At 36.9% G+C, this 16,713-nt stretch overlaps 1 protein-coding gene across 3 annotated transcripts in view; it reads right to left on the reverse strand.

Moving 5' to 3' along the window:
* Nucleotides 1–14,271, reverse strand: part of PCGF6 (polycomb group ring finger 6) — a 32,107-nt gene extending 17,836 nt beyond the window's left edge. For all 3 annotated transcript variants that reach the window (XM_027596935.1, XM_027596934.1, XM_027596936.1), the window contains exons 1-7: nucleotides 13,857–14,271; nucleotides 12,970–13,069; nucleotides 12,786–12,882; nucleotides 11,975–12,030; nucleotides 11,815–11,874; nucleotides 10,816–10,924; nucleotides 5,823–5,850 (exon numbers count right to left, since the gene is read on the reverse strand). In XM_027596935.1, coding sequence (XP_027452736.1) covers nucleotides 5,823–5,850; nucleotides 10,816–10,924; nucleotides 11,815–11,874; nucleotides 11,975–12,030; nucleotides 12,786–12,882; nucleotides 12,970–13,069; nucleotides 13,857–14,213 — 807 coding nt within the window. In that variant the 5' untranslated portion in view covers nucleotides 14,214–14,271. The remainder of the gene's footprint in view (nucleotides 1–5,822; nucleotides 5,851–10,815; nucleotides 10,925–11,814; nucleotides 11,875–11,974; nucleotides 12,031–12,785; nucleotides 12,883–12,969; nucleotides 13,070–13,856) is intronic.
* Nucleotides 14,272–16,713: the final 2,442 nt, after the last annotated feature.

The following is a 16,713-nucleotide window of genomic DNA, read 5'->3' on the forward strand; positions in this document are numbered from 1 at the left end:
GAACAGAATTAGGACATGTGCCAACACCTGAAAGAAAAAAACTGGTCTTGGCTTTCAAAGCTAGGGTGGCTAACCCTAGTCCTCATGCCCCAGGTTCACAAGTTAACTGGATTTCCCCCCATATAATTCACATCCAGTTTTTAAGAAAACAATTTGTTTTTGGTTTTTTTGTTTTTTCATTTAAAGCTCAAAAACCAGTTCTTACCTACACAGTCAATTCATTTTTTCTGCTACATCTAATAGCCACCTACCATCTGCAAATAAATAGGAAAAAAGAAATCCACAGAATTACACTTTTTTGAAATTAAACACAGCAGTCTTCCCTGCCATCTGTAACACAAAAGGTCAATTTGATAAGAAAGCTGAATAAGCTAGTTTAAGATCTGTAGCGAAATTTATAAGATATTTGGTTATTTTCTTGCTTTAGATAATGCATACCACTAAAAAGAGCTTTTAAAAAAGATGCTATCAACTCATAATTACATTTTACCTTGAAAAAATTCATATCTCTGTCAACTGAAGAGGCCTAGAAACAGTTAATGAACCCAGTAGCTAGATGAACCCTTGGTAGCCAGATTTTGATTTTTAAGAACTACCAAAAGGATCTAGGACACCTTGGAGAAAGGACTAATTCCATGTCTGGGGGACAAAAAATGTACAAGCTGAGCATGGAACATCTTGTCATATCAGATAGCAAGAAAATATCACAGACTATGATACCTATGAAGGACAATTTGAACATCAATAAAGAAAATAACTGAAATGGGCTTATTTATTTTTTTAGAAGTAATTTTTTAAAAGATTTTTTATTTATTTGAGAGAGAAAGAGACAGAGATAGCGACAGAGAGCATGAGCCAGGAGGAGAGGGAGAAGCAGGCTCCCCGCTGAGCAGGGAGCCTGATGCAGGGCTCGATGAAATGGGTTTAAATCACAAATATGTTTAAATTCATGAGTTCATATTAAAGTAAAAACAAAAACAACAAAACCTATTTGGTCATGACTGGAGTATGCTAATGAACCAACTCATTACTTTGAACTTGGTAAGTGAAGGGAAAGAATCAAGCATTTATCCTGCTATTCCTATATAAACTACCACTGGCTAACCAAACAGACAAAGAGAAGTTTCTCTTTATAGAAGTATTTCAGCTAATAAGAGAAAGAATGATAGGGGCACCTGGCTGGCTCTGTTGGTAGAGCATGCGACTCTTGATCATGGAGTTGTAAGTTCAAGCCCCACATTGGGTGTAGAGATTACTTAAAAATAAAATCTTAAAAAAAAAAAAAAGGAATGATAACATCATTTTCCAAACCGTACTAAGTTAATGGGTTTAGCCACTGAGCACCAGTGGCTGCTAACATTATAAAGAGGCCCAGACAACCAGACATCATGTGCCTCTAGATGGAAAGAACCACCACCTATGAAGTAGTCTTGCTCCCTTCAAATCAAGCCTGTCTTATCAACACTCAGACTTAACTACCAGTTTATGGGAAATACAGAAGACAGAAATACATGCTAAATTATACTATGGCAATGCAACATTAAAACCCAATCTGTAGAAAACTATAGGACAAATGACTCAGTTTCATCAACAATGAATTGAAAGAAAAAAGAAAAGGAAAACCATAGATTTGAAGATATATCAACTGTGTGAACTTTATCTGGATCCTCATTTAAAGTGTTAAAGAAAAAAGAGAGAGAAAAAACACCCACTATGATTGAGACAATTAAAAATCTGAACACTGAGTAGATATTTTACAGTAAGAAATCATTAATTTCTTTTTCATTTACCATCCCCAACCTTTTGAAAAATGACTAACTTACAAAGTTGTAAGTACCAGGAAGACCCAGATAGCTGTCACCTAGTTTACAAACTGTTAATATATTGCTATATTCACTTTATCTCTTCTAATTTATATGTATGTATGTATATGTGCATGCTAATGTTTTGTTGGACCACATGAGATTGGCAGACAGATATTTTACCCCTAAACATATTAGCAGTTATCGCCTCAGAATAAAGGGATTCTCTTATATACAATATACTACAATATAATTAACAGGAAATATACAGAATATTTAAGCAATTTAACATTAATTTCCTAAATAGTCCAAATTCTTTTATAAACTGTCCTACTAATATCCTTTAAAAATTGTTTTATGTCATGAAGGCTCACACAATGCATTTTGTTGTCATGTTTCTGTAATCTCCTTTAATCTAGAACAGCTCTGCCACTTTATTATCTTTCATGACACTGATACTTTTGTAACTTTTTTTTTTGGTATGATACATGGTCATTAAAAAGAGACTCATCTTTTAAGAATACTGAAATATTTACAAATGAAGTGGCAAAATGCTGGGGATTTATTTCAGAATAATACTAGAAGGGAAGTGGAGGGAGAGAAGAAATTAAATTGGTCACTAGTTAATTGGTAAAGCTGGGTGATGGACACAGGGAGGTTCTACTTTTCACTATGTTTGAAAATTTTCATAATTAATGAGGTGCCTGGGTGGCTCAGTCAGTTTAAGCATCCAACTTGATTTTGGCTCGGATCATGATCTCAGGGTCATGAGATCAAGCTCCTGGGGCCTGCTTAGGATTCTCCCTCTACCCCTTCCCCCTTGCCCACATGTGCTTTTTCCCTTAAAAAAAAATTTTTTTTTTGTAATTAAAAGTTAAAAAGAAAATGACTCCTGGGAAAAATTATCTGGACTTTATTACTGCCTAGTGAAACACTGTGAAATTGAATGTAGCAAAAAGGGTTTATGACTTTCATGCTACAGGTCTACACGGTAAAAAGTTTAACAACCAGGCATCACCTAGACGGACATACTTAAACTCAAAGATAAGATATAAAAACAGCTTTTTTAAGTAGCAGAGAATACTGAGCTATAATACCAAAAGCTATAACTAGAACTCCGTTAAAATCACAGAATAAAAAGAAAAACAGTAAGATTGCCAATCTATTAACTAAGAAAGTATAAGACAGTTTTAGCAAAGTAAAAATAGTCACAAAATGCAGCATTAACAGGATTATTTGTTTCTGAAAGAGGTTCATCATCTCTCACAGGTATAAGACCTTCAAATTAACACCTGTATCATCAATTAAAACTGAAAACTTAATGTCTCAAAACTATCGGAGAACAGTATAAATCAAACTCCTATATGCCTATCACCTAGCTTTATCATCTCAAGGCCAATTTTGTTTTAAATATACCACACCCATTTCCCACTGCAACTACTTCCTGGCCCCCATTCCCAGATTTGTTTTGGAGCAAACCCCAGACATATTTCATTTGTAAACACTTCAGTATGTATCCCTAAAAGATAAGAGATCTTTTTAAAAACATGACGCCATTATCATACTTTAAAATTCCTTAATATCAGAAAATTTCTAGTAAATGTTCAAATTTCACCAATTGTCTCAATTTTCTCACCCAGCAGGAAATGATTTTATTGTTTTTAGGGCTGTCATTAAAGAGAGAATAAAAATAAAACAAAGATTTTGTGAAAAAAATATAATAACCAAATATGAACTCAAACTATGAATTCGAATTCTTACATGTATTATTTTTACCAGATGTATTTTTGTACTTTCAAAATACATACACTAAATATATTACAAACAATACTTCTATTCAAAGTTCCCATTGGATCTTGGCTTAGTTACTTTTTATTTATTACTTTTTTTAAATGTTTTATTTATTTATTCATGAGAGTCAGAGAGAGAGAGAGAGGCAGAGGCAGAGGGAGAAGCAGGCTCCCTGCCTAGCAGGGAGCCCGATGTGGGGCTCGATCCCAGGACCCCAGGATCATGACCTGAGCCGAAGGCAGACGCTTAACCATCTGAGCCACCCAGGCGCCCCGGCTTAGTTACTTTTTAAAAATTCAACAGCTTTATTGGGATATAATTCATGTATCATTAAATTCACTATTTTAAAGTATACAATTCAAAGATTTTTAGTTTATTTAAACAGGGTTGTGCAACTCATCACCACTATCTAATTTCAGAACATCTTCATCACCCAAAAAGAAACCCCACACCAATTAGCAGTCACTCCCAATTTCCCCCTCTCCCCTGAGACTCTGGCAACCACCAATCTATATAGATTTTCTGCTTCTATGAATTTCTCTGCTCTAGACATTTCACATAAATGGAATCACACATTATGTGGTCCTTTGGTGCCTGGTTTCTTTCATTTAACATAATATTCTCAAAATTCATCCATGTTGTAGCATTTATCAGTACCCACTCCCTTTTATTGCCAAATAATACTCCACTGTGTGGCTATATCATATTGTTTATCCATTTACCAGTTGATGTGATATTTGGGTTATTTCAATTGGGGGTTATTCTCTCATAAATGTTTATTTTTCAAATCAAATCCAAATAAACTCCATACATTGTAGTTAGTTATGTCCTTTGAGTCTCTTTTAATTAATACGTTCTATCTATGTTTCCTCTTCACCCCTCCCTTTTATTCTGGAGAGACACAATTGTTTGTGCTGTAGCTTTCCACTGTCTTAGATTTGGCTTATTATATTCCTAAGGTGTCATTTAACATGTTCCTTTGCCCCTGAATTTCTTGTAAATTAGTAATTAAATCTAGGAGTGTGATCAGCTGCACATTTGTTTTGGTAAGAATACTTCACAGGTGGTATTGTCATCATATTTTTCTAATGTGTGACAACTGGAACTACATAAATATTCTAGGTCCATATGTGCTTTTGTGGAAGCAAAAGGCTAATATTTCAACTTAATGTCTAGTTCTTTCTTCATGAAGTTTTTATACTCTGTTGATTTGTGTGGCTACTACAGGTCATTGGACAAACATCCTCGGCAAACTCTAGGAGCATATGACACTGTACTTGTCCCATACAGAAACTCATATGCCACTTTCCCAGCCACCATACTACTAGGAAAGAACTCCCTAATCCCCATAAATCTGGTATTTTACAACTTAGAAGAAATTCAAAGTTACTGAACTTAACACTGTATTCCCCCCATCACACTGATCTCTGGGAAACACCTACAGTATACTTCATCCACAGAAGTACCCACCTATTCCTATGCTTCAATTCATGTCTCTAAGCCAATATATTCACAAAACAGTATACCCAACCAGGTATAATCCATCCAAGTATTAGTACAGACTTTGAAAAAGTCACTAAAAACCTAAACAGATCAAAGTCAGCTATTTCCTGTATATTTACAGTCCCAAGTAACTATAAGGCCTGATTTAGCCCTTTTTAAAAAGTTACCTTTTCAAAAAAAAAAGAAGGAAAAGTTACCTCTTCCTTAATGACTCATACTATAGGAACAACACTGTGTACAATGGGACCTGTGATAAGAGAGCCTTTAAGGCAACTCTTAACTTAGGTACATTAACAAAGGACTTCATTCTTACCTCTAAAATTTCAGTAAATGTTTGAAGCCACAAGTTAGGGCAGGTTTACCTTGAGCCCAAAATGTTACATGCAAATAAAAATTTAAGCTCATATTTAACTCTGAATGCCAAACTATGCAAAAAATGTTTTGAAATATTTTTTAAAGTCACCAAATTATCACAGTATTTGGTTTTAGAGTTTTAAAAATTTCTCACTTGTTTCCTTAGACCACTGTCCTGAATTAATAACAAATCCCTACTTAATAACTCTTTTCTTATAAACTTACTATGAGAGCATTACTGAATGTACTTCACATTTCTACTTTTATTTATAAAACTCTGCGTAATTGAAAACGATCTCCACATGATTGCTAATCTGACTCTTTAGTTGTGTACTACAGGGTCTTCCTGTGAAGTAAATAAAAATAAAATACCTTAAAATGTCCCGTGCCTTCATTAGCACTGAAAAACGAAAGCAAAATTAATCAACATTTTAAACTATACGTTAAATCATATAACACAGAAAAATAACATGAATATAAATATTTGAGGAACATCAATTTAATTTTAAAACACCATCACCTAGCCCTTTATGAAATAAATAATGTAGTTGTCATTTCTGCCACCTACTGGTAAGGCAAAGGCAGTGTCAGCCACTACTTTACACTACTTTGTATACTTGTAGGAGTTAAAACTATATCCTTAATATTTAGATTTCCCCCACATGTAGCATTCTAACATTTCCCAATTTAAAGTAAAACTTTTATCATAATTAATGTGTTTTCTTCTTTATAGTAACGCTTACAAGATAGATTTCTTACAAGAAGGCTGCTAGATTTCCTGTTGTTTTACTTATAGCATAATGGGCATGACTTACTCAGTTTGCCCTTCACCTTGAAGTACAGAGAGATTTCTTGATTAAATCAATTATGTTTATATCATGAGGAGACAAGGGTCACTAATTTTTGTTGGGCATCTACTATGTGCCAGGCATTATATTAGGTCTTCACATAGGATGCATGTTTTTCATTCAGTCCTCACAATAGCCCTGCTATCAGGTATTAATATTCCCCTTATATAGATGAGGAAAATTAAGCTCAGAGAGGTTTAATAACTTGCTTAAGGTCACAGAGCTATTAAGTGATAAAGCTTTAAACTCAGGTGTACCTAGCATCAAAACCAACGTTCTTTCTTCCTTATTATATTGTAAAGAGTAGGCCAGATCACAACTGCATCATCTACAGAATATTCTTATAATACAAGTAGAGAAATATATTAAAATATAACATATAAGCTATATTATAAATATTACATTAATATAAATGTTATAAATATATGGACATAATAGGAACCTAAGATATATAAGCTTAGAGTTGTAAAATAAAATACCCTATGTGTTACAAGAATTATCTCTATAGAATCCACGATGTGTGGTCATTTGGCTTCTGCTTAGGCACCTAAAGAGATAGAGAGCTTCTTATTTGATAAGTCAGTTCATTCCATTTGTGGGCAACATTGTTAGAATTGCTTGCTTGCACTGAAGCAAATATGTTTCTCCCTGTAACTTACACCCAACTAGTCCTAGTTTTGCCTTTCGGTACTCTTGTGAACTAGACTCAAACTTTCTTTTATACGATAACCCTCTGAAGATTTGAAATGAACTTAGGGGCTTATGATTGTTTTCTCTTTTTCAGAATATTTTTGTTCCTTCCCTTACCACATATGATATGGTTTTTCAAACCTTTTATTATTCTGGTTACACCTCGGCTTACCAACATCTCTCTGAAAATGTAGTGCCCAGAGTTGAACATAATACTCTAGTTGGATTAATACAGCATACAGTTGGATATTACCTCCATGGTTCACTAAATGCTACTGAGTTTAAGATTGCATGAAATTTTTGCTGTATCACACTTATGTTATGTGAGTCCATTTTCCTCACTAGCACATGTACAAATGACAGCACCACAGACTACTTTAACTTTTATTTTTGAATGACCCTGCATTATTTCAATATTCATATACTGCTAATAGTTTAGACATGGTAGGAATACCATAAATTGATACTTAGGACAATCCTGTTAGTTGCTATTATAATCCCCAACTCAGCAATACAGAAACTGATGATGAGAGGAGTTCAGCTACATCCCAAGGGTTCTATACCTGGACTTACTGAGACTCTTCAAAGTCTACGCTTTCTGTACTCACTATACTGCTTGTCTGAAGTTCTTTCTTTTTTTCATCTTCTACTTTACACACAGAAACTGAAGAACAAAAAGGAAAAATACAAGAATATCTAAAGATCACTAAACACACATACCCAATTTAGGGGGGAAATCTAACTTCATATTCCAATGGTTGAAAAATCACTGTTCACAGGCTGAACCTACCTCAGTTTTCTTGCTCCTCCAACTTAAGTGGGCTCAAAAGCTGGACCAAATTGGCTTTTGTACTTGCCTCAGGTTAAAACTCCTCTGCCACTGGTCCTGCCATGAAAGAGCTGCCTACAGGCTACCCTCAGGAGCCTGACTTCTGTGGTAATATAAAAGCTCTTCCATGTAGTGAACTCTGCGGACTGGTGACTTCAAACGGATTCTTTGCCTCTGGAAGCTTTCTTTCAAAAGGACTCCTTGCCACCCTGGAAGCTTTCTTCCCCTCAACTAGTTGACGACACATAAAGAGCTATATTATGAGTTCAACTACTCATCATAATCATCCACATAAAAGGTTCAGTTCTTTCTTTACAGATAGGGAAGCTGAAGCTCTGAGAAGTTAAAACTAAAAGTTCCATGAGGGGCAAAGGCCGTGGCCTACTTATTCAAACTGTATGCTCAACAACTAGCAGAATGCTGTGCTGGTACATATAGCAGGACCTTAATAAACATCGTATGAAAAAACAAAAAGCAATTTGTCAATGTTTACAAAACTAGATAATAGAGAAGCTAGGATTTAATTCTAGATCCCTTATTCCAAGTGAGGGCTCTTTTTTTCTTTTTTTAGAACAAGAACCAAGTTTTGTTGTTGTTCATTTCTTGCATTTGAAGTACTCCTCAATGACATCCTTGGCCTGAGACTCTTTGCTACAGTCCTTAACCACCACACAATTGCAACCAACCACTTAAGGGGTTTTCCCTGTCAATTTTATAGAGGACCACCCACTCCCCTAGTTTCTTGCTGTCATCAACCTTAATTAGGTTGATTTGGTGTTCAGCATAAAGGGTCTCCATCAACTTGACATACATAGGCTCATCACAGTTGGATGCAAGCATACAAAGATGGGCTTAGTGCTTATCTAAGGTTTGGCAGCTTCACAAACTCCACGTGCTAGGCCAGCATGGAGGAGGGCAGTCTTCAGCACCTCTTGTAAAGCAGTATTAATGTCCATTACACCTCCAGCAGCAATGCCTTCCTTGGCCATGGTGGTGGGTTTTGGGTGAAGCTGAACCAAGTCCACCTGAGCCTCAGCCTCCTGGCAACTGGCAGCAGGGAAAGAGCATGAGGGCTCTTTTTTCTATAGCAGGGAATGTACTAATAATGTAATAAGTTTGGTAAGTGGTAATGACTGCCCTGAGTACCATGGTCAAGTCTCACTCATTAGGAAAGCCTGCTGTGATTAATTATTGATTTCTGCAGTGGGCAAAGGAAGAGGTAACAGTGACATACCCATCACATATTTGCTATCTTTGCATCCCTGCCACTTTTCAAAAAATGTATAAAAAAAAAACCCTGATCATCAGTTCTTGCTGTGCAATGTAGGAAATGTCACATTTCCCCAAAATATTTTTTAGGAATATAAATTCCTTTCCGTTTTCAAATTTTAATTAAATAGACTTATTAAAAATCAAGGTACATGGTAAAAATTCAAATGCAATGAAAAGTAAGACCTTTTCCATCGTGGACTCAGACTCCAGCTGTCCTTTCTTAGAGGCAACTAATGGCCATTAAAATCCTCTTCTATGTCCTTTAAGGAATGGTCTGTGCATGAAAAACGTGTCTACGCACATATTTTCTACCACTCTCTTTAATATAAATAAATTAACGAGAACGTACAACATATTCTCTTACTTTGGAGATTGTTCCACATTAGCACATACGCTATCACATTAGCACGTACTCATGTGCTATATACCATTATTTAACCAGGTCCCTTTTGGACATTTAGATTGGAACATATTCTATCAGAAATTACTGGTTTAAAGTTTGGTATTACCTAGTTTCTGTTCATTCCTCCAAAGGGATTTTTATTTCATTGTCAAGCACTACTACATGGGATTTGTGTAGGCATGAGAAACGGTTTCTGGCCTCTTAGGGGTCCTTAATATCAGCTGAGAACATAGGGTGACTACATAAAGAGATAAATACAACATAGCACAAGCTAGACACTAATAAATGATATAGGCAACCAAAAATTATAAGGAGGAAATAACTAAAAAGTAAAGTAGTCATCAGTGACATAAAATGGAAAGTCTCTATTTTCCAAAAAAGGCATTTTAGTTTATTCTGCAAACTGTTTAAGTATTCTGAAAACTGCAGTTTGATGCATGCCAACTCTGTGATCATGACAGTGTTTAACAATGTTGCAATATAATGGAGTACACCATATGCTACACACAATGTTTGAAAGAAGCAATTTATATGAATTAGAAAGATATCCAACTACTTCAGAAAACAATTTGGCAAAACCAAGTAAAGTTAAAAACAAACATATGCTAAGACTCAGCAAATTTATACTCTTAGAGAACTATCTTGTATATATATATATATGAGATATATGAGCTATGCAAATATTTATGTATATATGAGATATATACACAAATATTTAAGGCAACATTGTTTATAATAGCAAAAAAAATTGGAAACAAGATAATTGTTCAACAGTACAAAGAAAGATAAATTATGGTATGTTGATTTTGAGGGAATACCAGGCAATGGTGAAAATGAATGAACTACTCCATATGGATGAATCAAAGAATGCTGAGTGAAAAAAGCAAGTTGTATTAAAAAAAAAAATGTAAGACACTTACAGTGATACCATATAGTTTTTAATGGACAAAAGCAATTCTACATATTACTTAAGCACTGATACATGAGATAAACATATTTTAAAAATCATGGGAATGGCAATCATTACTTTTAGGAGAGTTGTTATTAACCTCTAAGAAAACGGGGGGTGGTGAACAGGAAGAGGTAGCCAAAGGGCTTCCGCCATGCTAGCATGGATTATTTCTTAAGCCAGATGATGGTGATACAAGCAGTTGTAGTACTATTTCTTTAGACCTTTTTTTAAATCTTAAATATTTCATGATTAATTTTTAAAAGAATATCAGAAAAACTTGATTTTACCTGAGTTCAAGATGATTTCGTAACTGTTGCGACTTAACAAATTCTTTATTTTAAGGTTAAGAGGCAGAGGTTTAGGGTACTCACCCAATGAACTCTAGTAATAAAGACATATCAAGTTCAGGTGGAATACGAAACACTGATTCTAAGACTTTCTTAGATCTTCCTTTGCTCGAAGGGACTGGCTGAGGAACAGCTATTTAATAGCCAAAGAAAAAAGTTGAGTTAGAATAAAAATTTCATGAATTGAGATCTTTGAAAAATAACCTCACATATTATAACTACGTTGACTATTTCAAAGATCATAAAGCCCTCAATCTCCCTTTCTTTAATAACATTAATCTGTCAAAGCCAGTGAAATTCCACCTGGGGACCACTCCACAATGGAAGGCAGACATATGTGGCTGGTTTATCAGGGCCACAGAGAGAGCTCATCATAACACAACAGATACAGGTAATCTTTAACAAGCACTACTGTGTGCCAGGGTTCAGAGCTCATACTCAGCATTGCACATGCACATTCTTGTTTAATCCTTGTCATAATCCCATAAGTATACTGCTACTCTTTTTTTTTAACAGTTAAAACTGTAAAGAAACTGAGATTACTGTTTAAGTGAGATTAGGCATTATGTAGTAAGTGGAAGAACCAGGATTTAAACAAATTTTATCTAACTTCTATACTGTGACACTACCACCATCATAAAAACTATCTGAACAGTTACTATGTTCCAGGCACTGTTTTAAGTGCTTTGTATTACTCAATGTATCCTTACTACAATTTTATGAAGTGCTACCATTATCCCTACTTTATAGATGAGGAAATTGAGACATTGTAGTAATTTGCCAAAGTCACACAGAAAGTAAAGTGGCAGAGCTAGGGTCAAACTCAGACAGTCTAGCTCCAGAGCCTATACTCTTTCATTTTTATAAATAATTAAATTGGATTATACTATATCTTCCTTCATAATCTTTCTCTTTGATCATAAAATAACCAACTGTCACCAAAAACAACCTCAAAGGGATTAAATTTTATTAAGTTAGTATTCTTTAATCTACAAATACATTATGATATACACCCAAACTTACCAGGTTTAGGTACTTCTAGACCTCTTTCTTTATAGAAATCATGCATTTGCTTTTTTTCTCCTAAAAAATGATAAAACACAGACTAAATTACACTTAAAATGTAACTAATAGAGTCAGCAGAGATTCTGGGATTCACAACTATGTAATAAAACAAACTTACTTTCCTCTAGATTGATCACTAATTTGTACACTATGTCTTGTAATTGTCGGTCCAACCTAATAAAAGGAAAGGATGGAGAATACCTCAGAATTCAGCAAAATGCATTTTGGCACAGAGTGAAGAGTGAATGATGCTCTTTGCAACTGTCTTCTCTTGGGAGTGGATATCTCCTTTTTCAGAAGTGAATTATTTTTAGGTAGCACTGGCTCTCACCTGAGATAACCTCAAGTAATTAATTATAAGTAATCATAGACTCTTGAATGGTTTGCTCAATTGTTCCATGTGTACTGGTCTTGTTCCCTTGCAGAGACTGTATTTTGAACTTCTATGCATCATCTACAAAGCATTTTTCTATAAAGGGGTAAAAACATTATAGTATTTGCTGAACAAACGAAAGCAATCCACTTTTAGTATTTTTCTTCCCTTAGGAAACGGAGTATGAACTGAAAATTAAAAAAAAAACAAACAAAAAGAAAAACACAATGACCTATGATACACAGGTTTTTCTAAAGAGGCCAGTTGTTTCAGGCATTACTTTCAAAAAGTACCCCAAAATGACAAGGCTAAACTAGTCTCATTAACTTGAGCGATGGAATTAAAATCCTCAAAAAGAGAGGCCTGTGCTTTTTTATTTCTTTTGTCTCCAGCAGATATCACAGCGCCTGGTACACAGTAAGTGTTCTATATGTATTTTAGAGAATATGTAGTTCCCTTTTTGAAATAGGTCAAGAGTTTATTTCCAACTACACAACTAGAAGCTTTCAGAAAAAGTGTATTTAAAATACAAATTTTACTTATATATTTCTCTTACCTTATGTTATAAAGAGGTTGTGTCTGATGTACTACTATGTTGCATTTTGGACATCGGTTGCTATAGTAAAAATGTCTTACAATGCAGCTTTTACAAACTGTTGAAAAAAAAGTTTAAATTAGGATGCTTTAGAGACATTTCAAAAATTGAATGTATTAGTTTGAAATGTGAAGTATATGCTTACACGTATGAAGACATTCCGTAATGGTAGTTGCATCTATTAAGTAACCTTTGCAAATGGAACACAAGATGTATGGTGTCAGCTCAGAGAGATTAATCAGGCGCTGAAAATGCAATGGAAATAGTTTTAAAATACAAGTCCTTGCCTTCTCAAATTCTTAAACCATAATCCCCACATTTCATTATGAACAATGTGTAATTTACTTTGCAACATGGAAACATGTTACAGTACCTCCAACCCTTCAAAATCCTGCTCAAAGTTACAATAACACAATACAAACCAATGTTTCAAAAAGATCTCATTCTTTTGGATACATTGCATATTGCCCTATGAGGGGCATCTTACTTTATGAATTACTTACAAAATGGGCAAACTTGCCAGAGATACTGGTGTTTATGTTTAATATATCAATTCTGACTGGCTAGGTGTTACCAACTTGATAAAGTATGTACCACATTAAAAAACGAACAAAAAAACTTTCCCAATTAAGAGACTGATGAGATAGAGAAGGGTTTACCAACCTCCGAACACCCTGTAAAAATGGACTGTTTCCCTGTCCGACTGTAAGCTCTTGGAAGGCAGGAGCACTGTACTCTGGGCTCCTACCCGCCTGGCATAATTTAATAATTATTTACAAAATAATCGAGGCGGACCTGAAGAGCCTAAGTGATCGGCAGGAAGCTCACAAAAAGAGTCTGCAGGGAATCGGGCGCGGACCAGTCCGCGCCACATGCCCAGGCAGGTTGAGAGAGAGGGGTGGAGGTCGACGCGAGTGCCAAAAGCTGCAGCGACGAGCTGGGGACGCGGCCGGGCCCTTACTGGGGAGGGCTCGCTTCGTCCCCGACTCAGGCCCCTCCCGGCCGGCGTGGTCCGGCACCGGCTATAAATACCTCCTCCTCGTCCTCCGAGTCCGGCCGACCCCCCTCCAGCCTCAGCGAGAAGTGGCTCATCTCTTCCTCCTCCTCCTCCTCTTCCTCCTCCAGCTCCTCATCCTCTTCCAACTCGTCGTCCTCGTCCTCGAAGCGGCCCCTCATGCGGCCCAGGCTGCGCTCGGGCTCCAACTCTGGGGGCCGGGAGCCCGAGCAGCCTGGAGCCCCCGCCTCGGGCAAAGGCGGCGGGCCCTCCTCACCCGCTGCGGGTGCCGGGGTGAGAGCAGGCGGGGAGACCGCAGGCGGGGGCGGCATGGCTGCAGCTCCCTCGCCCTTGGCGGCGCCCGCGCTCCCCGCGGCCACCGAGACCCTCTCCATGCCGCGGGCAGAGACCGGGGGAGACGAGACCCGGCGGCTGGATAGCGCGGGAGTTCTGCCTACCTGCCTACGCTGCCAGTGCGCAGGCGCGGCAAACCTGCAAGGCCCGCTGGGAAATGTGGTTCACTGCCCCTCACCTAAACCTGGGCGGGCGTGCCCTTGAGCGGCTCTGCACGTCGGACGGGGCTTGCGGGTCATATTTAGAAGAAGCTCACCAATTTTTCCTTTGGAAGACTGACACTCTCTTTACTCCCTTTTGTTTTATTTATTTTATTTATTTTTTAAAAAGATTTTATTTATTTATTTGACAGAGAGAGACAGAGCGAGAGAGGGAACACAAGCAGGGGGAATGGGAGAGGGAGAAGCAGGCTTCGGGTGGAGCAGGGAGCCCGATGCGGGGCTCCATAACAGCACTCTGGGATCATGACCTGAGCCGAAGGCAGACACCCAACGACTGAGCCACCCAGGCGCCCCTATTTATTTTTTTCTAAGATTTTGTTTTGTAAAGTAATCTCTGTACCCAATGTGGGGCTCGATCTTACAAACCTGAGATCAAGAGTCGCAGGCTCTACCGACTGAGCCAACCCGGCACCCCTCTTCACTCCCTTTTAAAAATGACAAAATTGGTACCGTTCCAGACAGCACTATTCTGTCTGCATCAGTTGATGGGCAGAGCATTGAAATAGCTGTTAAAATGATGTTGTATTATGAACAATAATGATTTAAATTTAAGTAGCGATTGTGCGTTTCTTTCATCCAAGATTATTTCCCTTACGAAGTATGAGGTCTCTTTTTGAAATATGTAAGTTTGGAGGAATTAAATCTTGTATTGCCACAGGATGGAAATTTAATCGCCATTCGAAGACCATCCATGAGTCCCCATCACATAGAGGAAAGCCCATTATATTTAATTCAACAAACATTTATCGAAGGTCTGTAGCAGGAACTGAGACCTATTCACGCACTCCCAGCTCCACCCCCAGTTTTTTAAGGAAGGATATTTTGGAGTTGGCTTACTTTATTCTTGCTGACTAACATAGTGCCAGCTAATATCATGATGCTTGCAAGCTGGATTCAGAAAGGAGTCAAAAGCTCCTTAACGAAATAATGCTGGGGGGAAAAATCATATCTGAGAGAGACTGTGTTGTCACTGAGTAAAATTAGTGCTAATTTGGGAGTGGTGTACATACTTCTTAGGGAATGGTGAGGAAATCAAGTCACTATGATTGGGGAAAACTGAACAAGATTTAATGTGCCCCCATTGCTCCTGGACTAGACTCTACCTTTCCCTCTGCAGTCCCCAAAGTCTGGTCAAACCTAAGATACTGAAGTTTGCAAGATCCAAAATGTGGAAGGAAGGAAATTTCTCCTCCTACATGAGGGAGTATAGAGCCTCAAAGGGGGGGAACTAGAGCAGGATATTGAAAGAGGACATTGAAGAGAGAGATTGAAGGAGACAGACAGACATAGACACCTGAGATACTCTCCCACTGGGCTCCAGCTGATTACATTAGATAAAGGCATATCTTCTAACCTTACACATTGTAAGAGCTACCTGACAAAAAAGAATTACTTGTGCCATGAGCTTTAATTATAAAATTTTGAAGTAGTATGATATGAAAATATTAATATTAATAAAGTTTTACTTTATGTATGTGATAATGTAAAATATTGAGAATCCCCAAATTTTAAAAAATACAATCAAGAATTGTATATTTTCAAAGCTGGCAAGCTGAGGAATTATGAGTTTTTATTATTGCCACTGGGTGGTGTCAGTTTATTTGGTAAACAGAAATATCTGCAGGTTTTGTCAGTTCTATGGTGTGGAAGGTAGTTTTATGTGTCATCTTGGGTTGGCTATACTGCCCAGTGATTCAAAAACTTACTTACCTAGGTATTGCCGTGAAGGTATTTGTAGATGTAATTAACATCTGCAATCAGTTGAATTTAAGTAAAAGATATTATCCTATATAATCTGAACAGACCTTAGTCAATCAGTTGAAAGGCCTTAGAGGTAAAACTGAAATTCCCCAGGAAGAGATATTCTTCCTGAGGACTGCAGCATTAATCCTTCCCGGTAGTTTCCAGCATGTTGGCCTGCCCTACAGGTTTCAGACCTGCCTAGCAATCCCCCAAAATTGTGTAAAGCAATTCCTTGTAATAAATCTCTTAATAAATATATATATCCTACTGGTTATGTTTCTATGGTAGACCAACTAATCCATATGGTAAATGGCTTAATTATGTGATATTTACAATATGTGAGGACTTCCAGAATATATCTATTTCATAAAATGAGAATTTCTTGTATCTCCATTGTGACCCAAGTGTGTTTCCACATCAAAGTTATATTTTGGCACTTATCAGGGACCTTTACATTTTGACAAAGCATCAGAATTGAATCATGTTCTAGATTGACCTAGAACTTCACTCTTACCCTGGATGCTAACTTGTTAAAATGGTATAAATGTAAAACAGCAAAAGTGGACCTAACACAAAC

The sequence above is a fragment of the Zalophus californianus genome, chromosome 15 (genome assembly GCF_009762305.2).
Source record: "Zalophus californianus isolate mZalCal1 chromosome 15, mZalCal1.pri.v2, whole genome shotgun sequence".
Classification (NCBI taxonomy): Eukaryota; Metazoa; Chordata; class Mammalia; order Carnivora; family Otariidae; genus Zalophus; species Zalophus californianus.